We start from the raw sequence: 16,159 nt of genomic DNA on the forward strand, positions 1-16,159 counted from the left end.
TACTGAATTACCACATGCTCGTTACATTCAATTCAGATCATGTTGTATGTGACGTTTAAGCGCTGACCCCAGGAACATCCTGTTATTAGGGCTAGTACTACAATTTCAAAATAATGTTCATATGAAGCATTAGTGGAGAGAAAAGTACATTTCAGATCAAAGGAAACCCGTGTTCGGTTAGCTATTGTACAGGAATTTCATTATAAGCAGGCTATTCCAATCAGGAAACGCGAGAACCCAAACGTCTTTAAGAAGATGTAAACAGATTTATTCTGACATCAGACCATCACAACAATCATATATAGTCGATCTATCATATCAGAGCATACAGACTTGTATTGGTTACATAACCTTCAAAATCGGAACTATAAATAGACTGTGCATGTTTAAAATAAATAATTCACTATTGCCTATAAGTCACTTGGTGTGGGTTTTAAGGATTTTGTGCCTGCTCCAAAATGTATTGTGTTATGTAAAAGTGCTACAGGTCATGCAAAAAGTGTAATTGGTTGCAGGCTACTAGGTGATCTTTAACACAAATATGTGCAGACTAGCAAAAGGAAAAGAGGTATTAAAAAAAAAAAAGGTAGGAAGGCTGTGGAATCACATCTCAGTCTCTGCTAGTAGGCTCTCGCCTAGACCTGACGTCAGCAGGACCCTCTGGGGGTGGGAGTCTGCAAGGGGCAGAGACAACGGAAACGGGTTTAGGACTTCTACAACTCCACAGCTAGCCTGGTCGCCACATCTGTAGGGTGCTTCAGCCTTATACGGAAAGACAATGAACAAGTTGGCCAAAGCACAAACAGATCTCACTACCAGTCTACTCTAAAGCACTCTGGAAATGGGAGCAGGCCTCATTCTTAAGCAAATGGGTTAGTTAGTTTGTAGGGTTATTTATTTTAGGTCATCACTTATACCGACGTTTTGGGTTTATAGCAGCTTATAGAAAATTATTTATTTTGAATCTGCAAGACTCCAGAACAGAACACCCCAGTGGAACTGTCTAGACTATGACTAAGAAGGGACAGGGAAGGAGGGTGTTTTGGTTGGCCAGGTCAGCCCTTACTACTGTGGGGGACCCAGGTGGTTTTCTCCCTGGTGGGGATGCTAGCGCTGCATTGGGCCTCGCTCTCTTTGTCGTCGTCCTCCTCTCCCTCGGAGAGCAGGTCTGAGATCTGCTGCTGCAGCTCGGGGTTGATGGCGTTCTCAGCCAGGACCAGCATGCGCAGACAGGTGGGGTAGTTCTCCACCACGTCCAGGAATACCTGAGGGCACAGGGGAGGAGAGACTGTCATGAAGCACCGATAGGCTGCAGTAGGGGTTGATAAGAGGACTTGGTAGATAGAGTTCTGCATGCCAGTGGGGATTTTGTAATCTAGGTTGTGAATTTACACTAAACAAAAAATATAAAAACGCAACATGTAAAGTGTTTGTCACAATTTCCGTCAGCTGAAATAAGACCCCAGAAGTGTTCCGTACGTACAACAAGCTTTTTTCTCTCAAATGTTGTGCACAGATTTGTTTACGTCACTGTCAGTGAGCGTTAATCCATCCACCTGACAGATGTGGCACATCAAGAAGCTGATTAAACAGCATGATCACTACACAGGTGCACCTTGTGCTGGGGACAGAAGGCCACTAAAATGTGCAGTTGTCACACAACACCAAAGAAGTTTTAAAGTTGAGAGTGCAATTGACATGCTGACAGCAGAAATGTCCACCAGAGCTGTTGCCAGAGAACTGAAATGTACATTTCTCTACCATAATCCTCCAACGTCGTTTAAGAGAATTTCGCAGTTCGTCCAACTGGGCTCGCAACTTCAGACCACATGTATGGCGTCGTGTGGGTGAGCGGTTTGCTGATGTCAACGTTGTGAATAGAGTACCCCATGGTGGGTTGGGGTTATGGTATTGGCAGCTATAAGCTACAGACAACGAACACAATTGCATTTTATCGTTTGCAATTTGAATACACAGAGATACCGTGACGAGATCCTGAGGCCCATTGTCATGCCATTCATCCGCCACCATCACCTCATGTTACAGCATAATAATGCACAGCTCCATGTCGCAATGATCTGTACACAATTCCTGGAAGCTGAAAATGTTCCAGTTATTCCATGGCCTGCATACTCACCAGACATGTCACCCGTTGAGCACGTTTGGGATGTTCTGGATCGATGCATACGACAGCGTGGTCCAGTTCCCGCGAATAACCAGCAACTTCACACAACCAATGAAGAGGAGTGGGACAACATTCCACAGCCTGATCAACTATGCAAATAAGATGTGTTTCGCTGCATGAAGAAAATGGTGGTCACACCAGATACGACTGGTTTTCTGATCCACGCCCCCTACTTTAAAAAAAAGGGATCTGTGACCAACAGATAAATATCTGCATTCCCATGTAAAATCAATAGATTAGGGCCAAATTCATTTCTTTACATGTACTTATATGAACTGTAACTATTTTTGCTCAGTGTATGTGGTTTGTTCATCTTGAATACTTCGGCATGTAACAAATCACTTCAATGTCAATGTGTATTTTTGTTTGCTCCGATTTATAGTACTTGTCTCAAAAGCAGTGACGTTTCTTCTTAATGTGAAGTGCATGTCAAGGCTAGTCTCTTTGTGAATCAGCTAGCTTTAGAGAGGAGAGAGACACAGTAGCTAGAAAATGAATTGAAAGTCTGAAATGGATAAATTGTCCATAAGCCTTGAGCACTTTTCATTTGCACTTGCCAGGCCAAAGCTGGCGAAGTGTGTTTGTGAGAAAAGAGTGTCTGAGTGTAGTAAGCACATCTTCACAGCAAATTAGACTCAGGGTTATGGGTCAATACCAGTGAGTGTGGGAGGGAGACTAAGAAGGAGCTGCCTGTCTAGATTAAGTTTACTTTGATCAAAGACTGAGGAGGCCTCGTAGCCACCAGACGGTGACTGTGGTATGCTAGCCCAAGGCTCTGTTCAGCACTCCCACCCTTGTTGTTCCACACTCATATGCATGCACATGAAAGCCCCTTCGTCTCCTAAGAAAGCAGACAGACTTTGAAATTAGCCCATGAGAGGAACAGGGCTTTGCTACGATGACAGCTAAATTGGGAGATTTGATATACAGCAGCCCCACCTAGTGGATATAACTATAAAATCAATTTACAATCTACAGAATAGGTGGGATTGAAAAAAAACAATGTTACATTCACATTAAAGCTCATTAAATATAATGGAACCATAAGGGATGTGAAAAGCTACCTCCATAATATTAATGGAAATAAATGAGTTATTTTTCAATTGATGATTGGCATTAGTAATGCTGGAAATGGGCACCACATTTTGAGAAGAGGCATGGAAGTTAAATGGCCACACCAGTAGAAATCCTTTTTCGAGCTGAAAGACGATGGCCAAAGCTTACCCATGATGTTGCACAACGATTTAGGTCAAGTCATCGTTTTAGTCAAACATGATATTTGGGCTTGAAGTGACAAATCCGAACTGCTCACTTGGGTGCAAATCCATGTGAATGGGGTGTCTTTTCCAATGATATGAAATACACTTTCACATGACAAGGCGACAGGTAACCTAGCGGATAAGAGCGTTGGGCCAGTAACCGAAAGGTCCCTGGTTCAAATCCCTTATCAGACTAGCTGAAAAATCTGTCTGTGCCCTTCAGCATAACACTGACCCCTAATTACTCCTGTAAGCTGCTCTGGATAAGAGTGTCTGCTAAATGACTAAAATGTTTCATTTCAGGGGTGGAAGCTATAAATCATAATGAAACTATGCTGAACATTTTTTTTTCTTTACTGAGTTACAGTTCATATATGGAAATCAATTAATTGAAAAATCCATTAGGCCCTAATGATTTTATATGACTGGGCAGGGGTGCAGCTATGGGTGGACCTGGGACGATATAGGCCCAGCCAATCAGAATGAGATTTTCCAAGCAAAAGGCCTTTATTACAGACAGAAATACTACTCATCAGTTTCATAAACTGTCTGGGTGGCTGGTCTCTGACAATCCCGCAGGTGAAGAAGCCGGATGTGGAGGTCCTGGGCTGGCATGATTACAGTCTACGGTTGTGAGGCAGGTTGGACATACTGCCAAATTCTCTAAATTGACATTGGAGACAGCTTATGGTAGAGAAATGAACATTCAATTATCTGGCAATAGCTCTGGTGGACATTCCTGCAGTCAGCATGCCAATTGCACGCTACCTCAAAACTTGAGACATCGGTAGCATTGTGTGACAAAACTGCACATTTTAGAGTGGCCTTTTATTGATCCCAGCACAAGGTGCATCTGTGTAATGATCATGCTGTTTAATCAGCTTATTGACAATGGCACACCTGTCAGTTGGATAGATTACCGTGGCAAAGGAGAAACGCTCACCAACAGCGACGTAAACACATTTGTGCACAACATTTGAGAGAAATCGGCTTATACTTTACATGTTGCGTTTATTTTTTATTTACATTTCTTCCACTTTCTTTGTAATGTTTTTCCACACACTCAGTGGTGCAGATGACTATGCACTAGTGGTGATGTTGGTGACACTACAGACCTGTGCTGACTGGTTTGTGAGGCCTGTTCCCTCCAGATCTAACACCTCCAGAGTTCTGCTGGACGCCACAGCCACGGCTAGCATACCAGCAATCTGGTCCCCTGGAATCCCAACACAGCCAAAACATGAGTGAATTCAGAAGGTGATTTTGTCATTTGAGCATTACAGAAAGCTGATTGGTGCCATTGACTCAGAACAGACTAGGACCACACACACAGATTAGTATTTGCATAAATAATTTATTCCAACAGCACAAAGCTGATATAGAGTTGATTAGATACACCATGTTCATGAAAATGGTTCGCTCCTACAGAAAGTAGGTCATGTGGCTGTGGCTTGCTATATAAAGCAGACAGGCATTGAGGCATTCGGTTACTGTTCGATTGAACGTTAGAATGGGCAAAACGAGTGACCTAAGCAACTTTTAGCGCGGTATGATCATGGGTTCCAGACACGCCGGTTTCAGCATCTCAGAAATGGCCTGTCTCCTGGACTTTTCACACACGACCATGTCTAGGGTTTATAGAGAATGGTGCGACTACCAAAAACCATCTAGTCAGCACCAGTCCTGTGGGCGAAAACAGCTTGTTGATGAGAGCGGTCGAATGGTAAGAATCATGCAAACTAACAGGCGGGCCACAAACAGGCAAATAATGGTGCAGTACAACAATGGTGTGCAGAACAGTATCTCAGGCCTCCAGAGTGGCGCAGAGGTCTAAGGCACTGCATCGCAGTGTTAGAGGCATCACTACAGGCCCAGGTTTGATCCTAGGCTGTGTCGCAGCCGGGGGAGACCCAATTGGCCCAGCGTCGTTCAGGTTAGGGGAAGGTTTGGTCGGCCAGGATGTCCTTGCCCCATCGCTTTCTAGCGACTCCTTGTGGCGGGCCGGGCACATGCAGGCTGACTTCAGTTACCAGGTGTACGGTGTTTCCTCCTACACATTGGTGCGGCTGGCTTTCGGATTAAGCGAGCAGTGTGTCAAGAAGCAGTGCGGCTTGGCAGGGTCGTGTTTTGGAGGAAGCATGGCTCTCGACCATCACCTCTCCTGATTCCGTACAGGCGTTGCAGCAATGGGACAAGACTAACTACCAATTGGATATCACGAAATTGAGGAGAAAAAAGGGGTCAAAAGAATTGACAGCATCTCAGACCGCACAACTAGTCGGTCCTTGTCACGGATGGGCCATTACATCAGAAGACCACACCAGGTTCAACTCCTATCCAGTGGGAACGCAATCACCAACACTGGACAATTGAGGAGTGGAAAAACATTGCCTGGTCCGACGAATCCTGGTTCCTGTTGCGTCATGCTGATGGCAGAGTCAGGATTTGGCTTAAGCTGCATGAGTCCATGGCCCCATCCTGCCTGGTGTCAACGGTACAGGCTAATGGTGTGGAGAATGTTTTCCTGGCACACGTTAGGTCCCTTGATACCAACTGAGCAACATTTGAAAGCGTATCTGAAAAAGCGTATCTGAACATTGTTGCTGACCAGGTGCATCCCTTCATGGCTACAGTGGGGTCCGACCCAGTACTAGATGGCCGTACCTAATAAACTGACCACTGAGTGTACATTTCGGCTTTCACCTTCATCAGGCGTATGCATATCTTTTCAACAGTATAAGTATTGTGACCTTAACCCAACACCTAGCGACCTCAATAGGTTTGGATCTCTCGTCATTATTTACTTATTTTGTATTTTACCAGGCAAGTCAGTTAAGAACAAATTCTTATTTTACAATGACAGCCTACCTCGGCCAAAACCTTCCCTAACCCGGACGACACTGGGCCAAATGTGCGCCGCCCTATGGGACTCCCTATCACGGCCGGGTGTGATACAGCCCGTGACCAAACCAGGGTCTGTAGGGATGCCTCTAGCACTGAGATGCACTGCCTTAGACTGCTGCGCCACTCGGGAGCCCAAACAAGTCCCAGTTGGGGCTACCCACGGTGTTCACTACATTGGTGTCAGAAGTGGGAACGCGCCCGCGAGGCCATTGGCGGGGCAGTTCACATGAGGGACTTGCTATAGTGTAACCACCTTAACCCAACACCTAGTGACCTCGTCAAGGGATTCAGATCACTTGGCGTAAAAGCTAAGGTGGTGGGCTGACAGTCACTGAACCCGGGTTTGAGTCCTGGTCTGGTCTACCCCTACAATTTGCTATGTTAAAGGCACATGCATTTCCTAGCCACCGTGCTTCTACACTTGCATTGCTTGCCATTTGGGCTTTTAGGCTAGGTTTCTGCAAAGCACTTTGACATTAAATAAATAACATTTGATTGATTTTGATGTGCCAGTCATTAGGAGTGTCATTGACCTCCATAATTCAGATGGATGAAATGGAATCCAAATGTTATGCCCTATATACTTAAATACTCGGTATAACCCAAAATGACCATAGCCCTATAATTGTGTATCAAGAAGGCCTAAGGCCTCTAAAATGTAAACTTAAGTTAACTTGGGACATTATGTTCTTCAGATGGCCTCCTTTCCTATTTCTCTTTCTCTCTCGTGCAAGCAGCCAGATGGTTGTCATGGAGATAACAAATATTATTGGGTAATGCAGGAGGCAACTGGCCCATAAAATGGACATCATCGGTAACTCAAGAGTGCTTCACCTCTGAAACAGGCCCGTTACGCATGATGACACATTAATGTTGTTCCAACACTTGAAGTTCACAATAGTTCATATTGATTAAGTATTTTTAATGGCAACACTTTGGGTTGAGTGCAATATTCCTTTCAAATGTTAAGAACTTGATTCCATACAAGCGGATTCCATATAAAGAAATTCACTGATATAAAGTACAGTAATTGGTTTTGTGTCCTCGTGATTGGTTCTTACCCAGGGGGTTGTAGTCCAGATTGAGGACTCGGAGCTGGGAGCTGTGGGCCACAGCGATGGCCAAGCGGGCCCAGCCCTTTGTGGTGATGCTGGGGTTTGCACTCAGAGTCAGCTCCCTAAGACCTGTGGGACAGACAGTCTATCACCATCAAATGACCAACCAGCTATAGCCAGAGCCGAATGTAGCCATATATTAAAGGCTCTGACTAGCTAGTGTGTGTTTTCTCCATTATCATGTCAAATGAGTCTAATTGTAAACATAATGCCTTCATAAAGCCCTTTATACGGCCTATAAAGATGCTTCAGAAATCACTCATAAGCAAATGTCATGCTACATATAGGATGGAAAAAGATCATTTGACAGAGCTATGTGGTGTTAATTACAACTTTATGAATGCTCTATAAAGCCTATAGAAGTTGCAATTTGTCTGGACTGTATTTTCTATACTAAAACATGTGTTTCTCTCTCTGCTTCCATTTCCCCTACACACACACTAACAAGAGAGGACCTCTACACTAGCCTACTGTTTCCAGGCCACAGTCCCTCAGCCGGCCAAGCAGGTTCAGAATCCGATACCTCCAGTAAAAATGAGGGCAGTGTTGCGTGGCTCTACCTGATTTGGCCCCGTCCGGAGGCAGCATGCCACAGATTAGCCGCAGTGCCTCGTCCCCCAGCATACAGTCCCCCAGGTCCAGAGAGACCAGTAAAGGGTGAGTGGAAAGAGCAGTGTTAAGTGTGACCAATCCTGCATCCAGGAGGGGGCTTCCGTGGAGACTGTGGCATATGAGAGATGGGAGGAGAGAAAGAGGGGGGAAAAAATGCAGAATATCATTCAATATTAAAGTGCCAGTGAAGACCATCCAATTCATTCACTCATGTTTACACATATAGCCTAATGCAGAGCACCACTTTCAAGCTACATAAAGCATCAACTTGACATAGACTTGAGTTCATGCTCATCCTCATCCTCATGGCAATTAGAGTCTGGTCCCCCGGAAGTGATGCCATGGCGAAAACATGCTACAGCTCTTAATGGATCCCAAATTGAGGGACCCATGCTGATTACAATGAGTGAATAGACAGTAGCCGTATCATTATCAACCACTAAGACCAATCAGACAGACAACTTATTAATTGTAATCCACTACTTACAAAAGGGTCTGGATCGATCTGTTAGTCTTGAGTGCATCGGCAAGATGCTTGGTTCGGTTGATGGTGGAGACCACACCGAGGTTCAGGTTGAGTTGCGCCAGTGAGTGAGACTCCGTCACCCCGCGACACACCCGTCCGAAGTCTCGGTCTGAAAGCTGACATCCCCTGATAGACAAAAGCCTCACACTGTTCTCTTTCAGGCTTTCACAAATATCCTTGATCTCAGCTCCCGACAGTGCCTCTCCCGTTATTTGAATAGAACCTGGTAGCATTTTGGTCAATGTTTGTCTACTAGGCCTACATTACATTCAAGGTTTGTGCCCAGCAGAGATGGACATGCATTGTAGGCATACAATTATCCAACGTCAGCAGGCTGTTAAATTACATTTCAAAGTCAATAGGCTATTTACGATATCCGATATTTGCAAGACTGTCTGTATTGTAGCTGGTTTAATTGAGCATTTCTTATTAGGCTATGCATAGGAAAAGAGCACACGAGGTAGGTGTTCTGAAGTTAAATCGTTCCTAAACCCCCATGCGCCGTTTCAAGCGCTGACATAACCTCCTGCTACCACTTCGCTCGCTAAACCCTTCGCGATTCTTCTTACACAGGCCGTGAATGGGTACATTCGTCGATACATATTAGCCAGGCTCCAATAAAATCGAATGTCGTGCAGTTTTCCAGATCCTCATGCAGAACAAACTGTTTGCATTCCAGTCATCTTTTGAGCTTGGCACCGGAGCAAAGGCGATCGTTTGTTTTCCCCTTTTGCAGCAGGTAGCGGTTACTATGGTCACCCTCTTCTCAATGTCATCAGAAACATCTTTGCAATCAGTCCTTTGCTGACTGTCACATGTTGCTCTCTAATTAGTTTACTAATGCTCGTTTTCCTCTGTCGTCAAGGGCGCGTGCAGCCTCCTCAAAGAATATGTGTGGCTGCAGACCTCGGGAAATATTGCTGGTCTGAGCAAATGTTTCTTCAGGAGTAAAACATGCAAGTCGAGGGCGAATATATATAGCTGTGGTCTCAGTACAGAGTAGGTTATTGCTATTGATCACGTGCAGTGCTGGCGTTGGTCTGACCGGGGCTGTGCTGGTCTCGTCCTGCCCAAATACATCACCTGACCTGTCTATACCACACCCATAGATAGATAGCTCTTGGCCTTTCCATTTCTTCCCCTCCATTTATTAATGTAAGTGCATAGTGCAACATGATCACCAAATAGATAGGCCTGTCATATAACTATTCCCTATAAAAACGTTTTGAAATTTTAAAAAGCATCATAATCAATAGGCCTAGAATAAACTCTCATGAGTTTAACCTTCCAATTACACTGTTCTCTGGGTCAAACACACTATTATGGAAGCTCGTTCCCACCACCTAAACAATCAAATCTAACTAAGAGTTATGAGATAGTAAGACAGTGTTATGAGATATGTTTAGGCTATCTGTATCACATGAATCACGTATTTGTATGCATGCGAGGAGAGCGTTTGTGTTGATATTGTTAGATATTCATGGGTTGGAGAGTTGTTGATGTGAGTTGGTGCCTGTTTGATGACATCTGGTTGGCATCAGATTTAATTAATTATTTTAAATCCATTAAAGGGACTTTTAATATATTAATATATAGCCATTGATTCTTGAAGAATGTAACTTTGTCACAACACAACTGATTGGCTCAAACGCATTAAGAAGGAAATAAATTCCACAAATTAACTTTTTACAAGACATACCTGTTAATAGAAATGCATTCCAGGTGACTACTTCATGAAGCTGGTTGAGAGAATGCCAAAAGTGTGCAAAGCTGTCATCAAGGCAAAGGGTGGCTACTTTGAAGAATCTCAAATATAAAATGTATTTTGATTTGTTTAATACTTTTTTGGTTACTACACATCCATATGTGTTATTTCATAGTTTTGATTTCTTCACTATAATTCTACAATGTAGTAAAAATAAAGAAAAACCTTTGAGTTGGTGTGTCCAAACGTTTGACTGGTATTATATATATATATATATATGTGATTACTGAATAACCATAGCCTCCAGCACATTGGTAGTCACCCAGGTTGAGGGTGTGACAGCTGAGTATCCTTCCACTGTGCCTATCTCATGTCTCGTTGCAGACTGCAGTCACATCCCATAGTTCCCCTAGTGAGCGTAGAGGACTAGTGGAGGGCATGGCTATGCTGCCACATTTCAACATAGACAAACCTTGTATAAAATATGTTGAATTTGTACCTTTAAAACAACATTAGATCCACTATCAGAATAAAATTCAATAGGCTGGGCAGCAAGGTTATAGCCAAGCCCAGCCTTGCTTAGCTATGATATTTATCACTGACTATTACCAATGTGCTATCATGAGAATGATTGTTGAGCGATCTCCACTTAAAAACCAAATAGATTTACTGTTGCTATCAAAGCCATTCCAAAGTGTAGGTTTAATAGAGCAAATGAAATCTGACCAATTAAGCTATTTAGGACTACGGTATAAAGCATTTGCAAAGTCATCCATAGCTATTGTTTCGATTCAACAAAAAAATAGAGAACACAGGCTTAGGGCGGCTATGCCCAAACTGGGGTATACCCAGGGGTATGCCAAATAAAAATGTGAATCACATTCTCAAACAGTCCATTTAGATTTTCCATGGGGCTATACATTTGGGTGATGTTTTTTTCTCGCCTGAGTAGCCACATTTCACTGCCAAAAATAAAATTAAACCATCTAGTGTTCAGCGAAATAACAACACAATGTCAAAGACAGGTAGCCTAGTCAAATAATTAACATCCAATCACATTACCTGTTACTCTCTCGGCGGAAATCCACTAATGGTCTGTATGTAGCCAAACGTAGCTGCTGCTCATTCCGTTTGCTTGAAAATTGATAAATGGTTAAAAAAAAGTAAGGCCCGCGTCCATAGAGACACATACCAGCTCTACTGGTAGTACTGCTACTACCAGCAGTACTACACCTGCACCTGTTGACGACACAAGTTGTTCTGCTTCCACAAGCACATCCAATGCTAGCATCAGTAATTCTACATTTGTTGCTAGCCCAGCTATGTTTGAGGGTCAAATAAGGAAGACATCCTCTTCTGGAAACCAGGATAACAGAAGAGGATATTTTTTAAGTACTGGACAGCGTTGTGACATCAAATGGACTTTGGTGGTCAAGATGTGTTGGTATCTGTACTGATGGCCCGACGCCCCTTGGGTACACTGCAACATCCACCGAGAGGCTCTTGCTGCCAAGGGAATGCCTGACAGCTTGAAAGACGTTTTGGACACTACAGTGAATATGGTTAACTTTGTTAAAGCAAGGCCCCTGAACTCTTGTATATTTTCTACATTATGCAATGATATGGGCAGCGACCATGTAACGCCTTCACAACATACATAAGTGCGCTGGTTATCAAGGGGCAAAGTATTTTATGTTTTTATGAATTGAGAGACTGCCTCCAGTCCTCTTACCGATATCTGAACAAGAGAGCCTCATCGAAACAAATGGTTCTATGAAAATGTAATTTAATCAGAAGCCACTGCCAGATATCTGGATAGGGCTGCGCTCAGAGTCAAGGGGCAAAGTATTTTATGTTTTTATGAATGGAGAGATGCCTCCAGTCCTCTTACCGATATCTGAACAAGAGAGCCTCATCGAAACAAAAGTTCTGTGAAAGTGTAATTTCATCAGAAGCCACTGCCAGATATCTGGATAGTGCTGCGCTCAGAGTATACTGCCTTGGCAAATCATGCTGTTAAGACACTGATGCCCTTTGCAACCACATACTTATGTGAGTGGATTTTCTGCTCTCACTAGCATCAAAACAAAATACAGGCACAGACTGTGTGGAAAATTATTTAAGACCGAGACTCTCTCCAATATAACCCAACATTGCAGAGTTATGCCCATCCTTTCAAGCACACCCTTTTCATTAACCTGTGGTGAGTTATTCATAATTTTGATGAACAAATAAGGTTTTATATGTAAGATGGTTAAATAAAGAGCAAAATTATTGATTATTATTAGTTGTACCCTGGACCTATAAGAGCTCTTTGTCACTTCCCACGAGACAAAAACTCAACCTCATTCTTATGTTTAATAAATGTATCGTACAGTGTTGTGTGTGGCAGGCTTACAATGATGGCAAAAAACAACATTTGAGAGTGCGCTGACCCTGGTGCTAGAGGGGGTACGCAGCTGGAGGTTAAATGTTTGAAGGGGTACGTATGGGGCTATAAAAAGATTGGGAATCACTGGCCTAGGGTTTCAAGGTCTAATTGATTTCAAATATAACTATATTTAGTCTTATTGAATTGTTTGGTTGTCAACGCAACCAAATATCAACATTTTAAGGATATTTATATTCTGCTTGGATAGTTCCATCTGTGCCACTGAATTAGTCTGGCTTTAATACCAGTTTGTTTTTAAATTAATCATTAATATGCTGGATTCACGTCTCCATATCAACCAAAAATCTAAGTTAAAGAATAGGACTAAATAAAATCTAATTTGATTTAAAGTGCATTTAAAGTTTGATTTGATTTAGTTCTATTCTTTAAATTAGATTTTTGGTTGGTTTTAATTAATTTGTAGACCATCTTAAATTAAAGCCAGCAGCACAGATGGAACTATCCAAACAGAAGATGCATCTCCTTCAAATGTTGCGTTGACAACCAAACACAGTTCAATATAACTTTTTTAATACTGTAAATAGCTTAAAGTTAAGGCTCTTACAGACTAATTTAACACTCAACTTTAAAATAAGAAACACATCCATGGTCACATTTAGATTCCAATGTAATTATATAAAGCGTGGTGATTTGTGTGACAACTGAACCAAAAATAAGACATTGTTTTTTAATTGGAATTTGGTTGTGCTTTTAGATGGTTGAAAGTCATAACACATTGGAAATTCAACTAACTTTTGGCTGTCTTTTTGAGTGGGTTAATATAGTTCTCATTAATCATTGTTTCAACCAAATATTACCCAATTATCCACGTTGAAATGACTTGGTGTGCTCAGACAAACATTCTCTGCATGGTGTTGTGGGAAACGCAAGAATCGTTAAAACAAAAGCCTAAATTCCATCGCTATTAGGAAACCGGGCCCTGGCCAATATTTACTCGTCAGCAGAGAAATAGACTCCAAGAGGTTTGAAGGTCAGCCTGAAAATCCAACTTCAATGTCATTCAGCTGACCCTAAAGGAGTTCTTCAGGGATACGTGGTGTTTTTCAGCCATGAAGTACTCATACACAGCTGTACTACATGATGACATGGTGGGGTGCTGCCCCAATTTAACTTATTCCAGAGGCTTAATTAATTGCAATCTCCCTCTTTGACATACAAATGAACTAAACCCCCCCCCCAAAAAAAACATTTCCACTGCATTTCAGCCCTGCCACAAAAGGACCAGCTGACATCATGCCAGTGATTCTCTCGATAACACAGGTGTGAGTGTTGACGAGGACAAGGCTAGAGATCACTATATCATGCTGATGGAGTTCGAAAAACAGACTGGAAGCTTCAAAAGGAGGGTGGTGCTTGGAATCATTGTTCTTCCTGTGTCAACCATGGTCATCATGCCGTCATCATTGCTTCGCACAAAAAGGGCTTCACAGGCAAGGATATTGCTGCCAGTAGGATTGCACCTAAATCAACCATTTATCGGATCATCAAGAACTTCAATTGTTGTGAAGAAGACTTCACGGAGCCCAAGAAAGTCCAGCAAGTGCCAGGACCGTCTCAAAGTTGATTCAGCTGTGGGAATCGGGGCACCACCAGAACAGAGCTTGCTCAGGAATGGCAGCAGGCAGGTGTGAGCGCATCAGCACACAGTGAGGCGAAGACTTTGAGGATAGCCTGGTGTCAAGAAGGGCAGCAAAGAAGCCACTTCTCTCCAGGAAAAACATCAGGGACAGACTGATATTCTGCAAAAGGTACAGGGATTGGACTGCTGAGGACTGGGGTAAAGACATTTTCTCTGATGAATCCCCTTTCCGATTGTTTGGGGCATCCAGAAAAAAGCTTGTCCGGAGAAGAAAAGGTGAGCGCTACCATCAGTCCTGTGTCATGCCAACAGTAAAGCATCCTGAGACCATTCATGTGTGGGGTTGCTTCTCAGCCAAGGGAGTGGGCTCACTCACAATTTTGCCTAAGAACACAGCCATGAATAAAGAATGGTACCAACACATCCTCAGAGAGCAACTTCTCCCAACCATCTAGGAACATTTTGGTGACGAGCAATGCCTTTTCCAGCATGATGGAGCACCTTGCCATAAGGTAAAAGTGATAGCTAAGTGGCTCGGGGAACAAAACATCGATATTTTGGACAGGAAACGCCCCACACCTTAATCCCATTGAGAACTTGTGGTAAATCCTCAAGGGACAGGCTGACTAACAAAAACCCACAAATTCTGACAAACTCCCAAGCATTGATTATGCAAGAATGGGCTGCAATCAGTCTGGATGTGGGCCAGAAGTTAATTGACAGCATGCCAGGGCGGATTGCAGAAGTCTTGAAAAAGAAGGGTCAACACTGCAAATATTGACTCTTTGCATCAACTTCATGTAATTGTCAATAAAAGCTTTTGACACTTATGAAATGCTTGTAATTATACTTCAGTATTCCATAGTAACATCTGACAAAAATGTCTAAAGACACTGAAGTAGCAAACATTGTGGAAGTTAATATTTGTGTCATTCTCAACATTTGGCCACAACTGTACATAGACTTGGAATAACTGGCCACTTTAATCATTTTTAAATGATGTTTACATACTGCTTTACTCATTTCATATGTATATAAATGTATTCTATTGTACTGTATTTTAGTCAGTGCCACTCTGACATTGCTCAGTCTAACATTTATATATTTCTTAATTCTATTATTTTACTTTTAGTGTGTATTGTTGAGAACTGTTAGATACTACTGCACTGTTAGAGCTAGGTCTAGGAACACAAGAATTTAGCTATACCCGCAATAACATCTGCTAAATTAGTGTATGTGACCAATAAATTTGATTTGCTGTGGACAATAAATGGCAACTCTAAAATATGCAGTTTTGTCACACAACACAATGTCATCGATGTCTCAAGTTGAGGGAGAGTGCAATTTAGATGCTGACTGCAGGCATGTCCACCAGACCTGTTGCCAGATATTAATGTTCAGATCTCTACCATAAGCCACCTCCAACGTCGTTTTAGAGAATTTTGCAGTATGTCCAACTGACCTCACAACCACAGACCACGTGTAACCACGCCAGCCCAGGACCTCCAAAAACGGCTTCTTCACCTGTGGGATCGTCTGAGACCAGCCACCAGGACAGCTGATGAAACAGTGGGTTTGTACAAAGAATTTCTGCACAAACTTGTCAGAAACCGTATCAGGGAAGCTCATCTTGTTGTCCTCACCAGGGTCTTGACCTGACGGCAGTTTGGCGTCGTAACCGACTTCAGTGGGCAAATGCTCATATTTAATGGCCACTGGCACGCTGGAGAAGTCTGCTCTTCACGGATGAATCCCGGTTTCAGCTGTAGCAGGCAGATGGCAGAGCGTGAATGGTGCATTGTTGGCGAGCGGGTGGCTGATG

At 42.9% G+C, this 16,159-nt stretch overlaps 1 protein-coding gene across 2 annotated transcripts; it reads right to left on the reverse strand.

The window, feature by feature from the left end:
- Positions 1-252: 252 nt before the first annotated feature.
- lrrc73 (leucine rich repeat containing 73) lies at positions 253-9,679 on the reverse strand. 2 transcript variants are annotated; one of them, XM_046357903.1, is made up of 6 exons: positions 8,563-9,679; positions 8,024-8,184; positions 7,410-7,532; positions 4,560-4,660; positions 1,067-1,265; positions 253-674 (listed from the first exon to the last, which is right to left on the reverse strand). In XM_046357903.1, the coding sequence occupies exons 1-6, from the start codon at positions 8,832-8,834 to the stop codon at positions 604-606; spliced, it is 927 nt and encodes a 308-aa protein (XP_046213859.1). In that variant the 5' UTR covers positions 8,835-9,679; the 3' UTR covers positions 253-603. The 2 variants fall into 2 exon arrangements, with proteins under 2 accessions (XP_046213859.1, XP_046213860.1); XM_046357904.1 differs by having other exon boundaries at positions 253-762.
- Between the last annotated feature and the right edge of the window lie 6,480 nt (positions 9,680-16,159).

This window comes from Oncorhynchus gorbuscha, linkage group LG08 (assembly GCF_021184085.1).
Source record: "Oncorhynchus gorbuscha isolate QuinsamMale2020 ecotype Even-year linkage group LG08, OgorEven_v1.0, whole genome shotgun sequence".
Classification (NCBI taxonomy): Eukaryota; Metazoa; Chordata; class Actinopteri; order Salmoniformes; family Salmonidae; genus Oncorhynchus; species Oncorhynchus gorbuscha.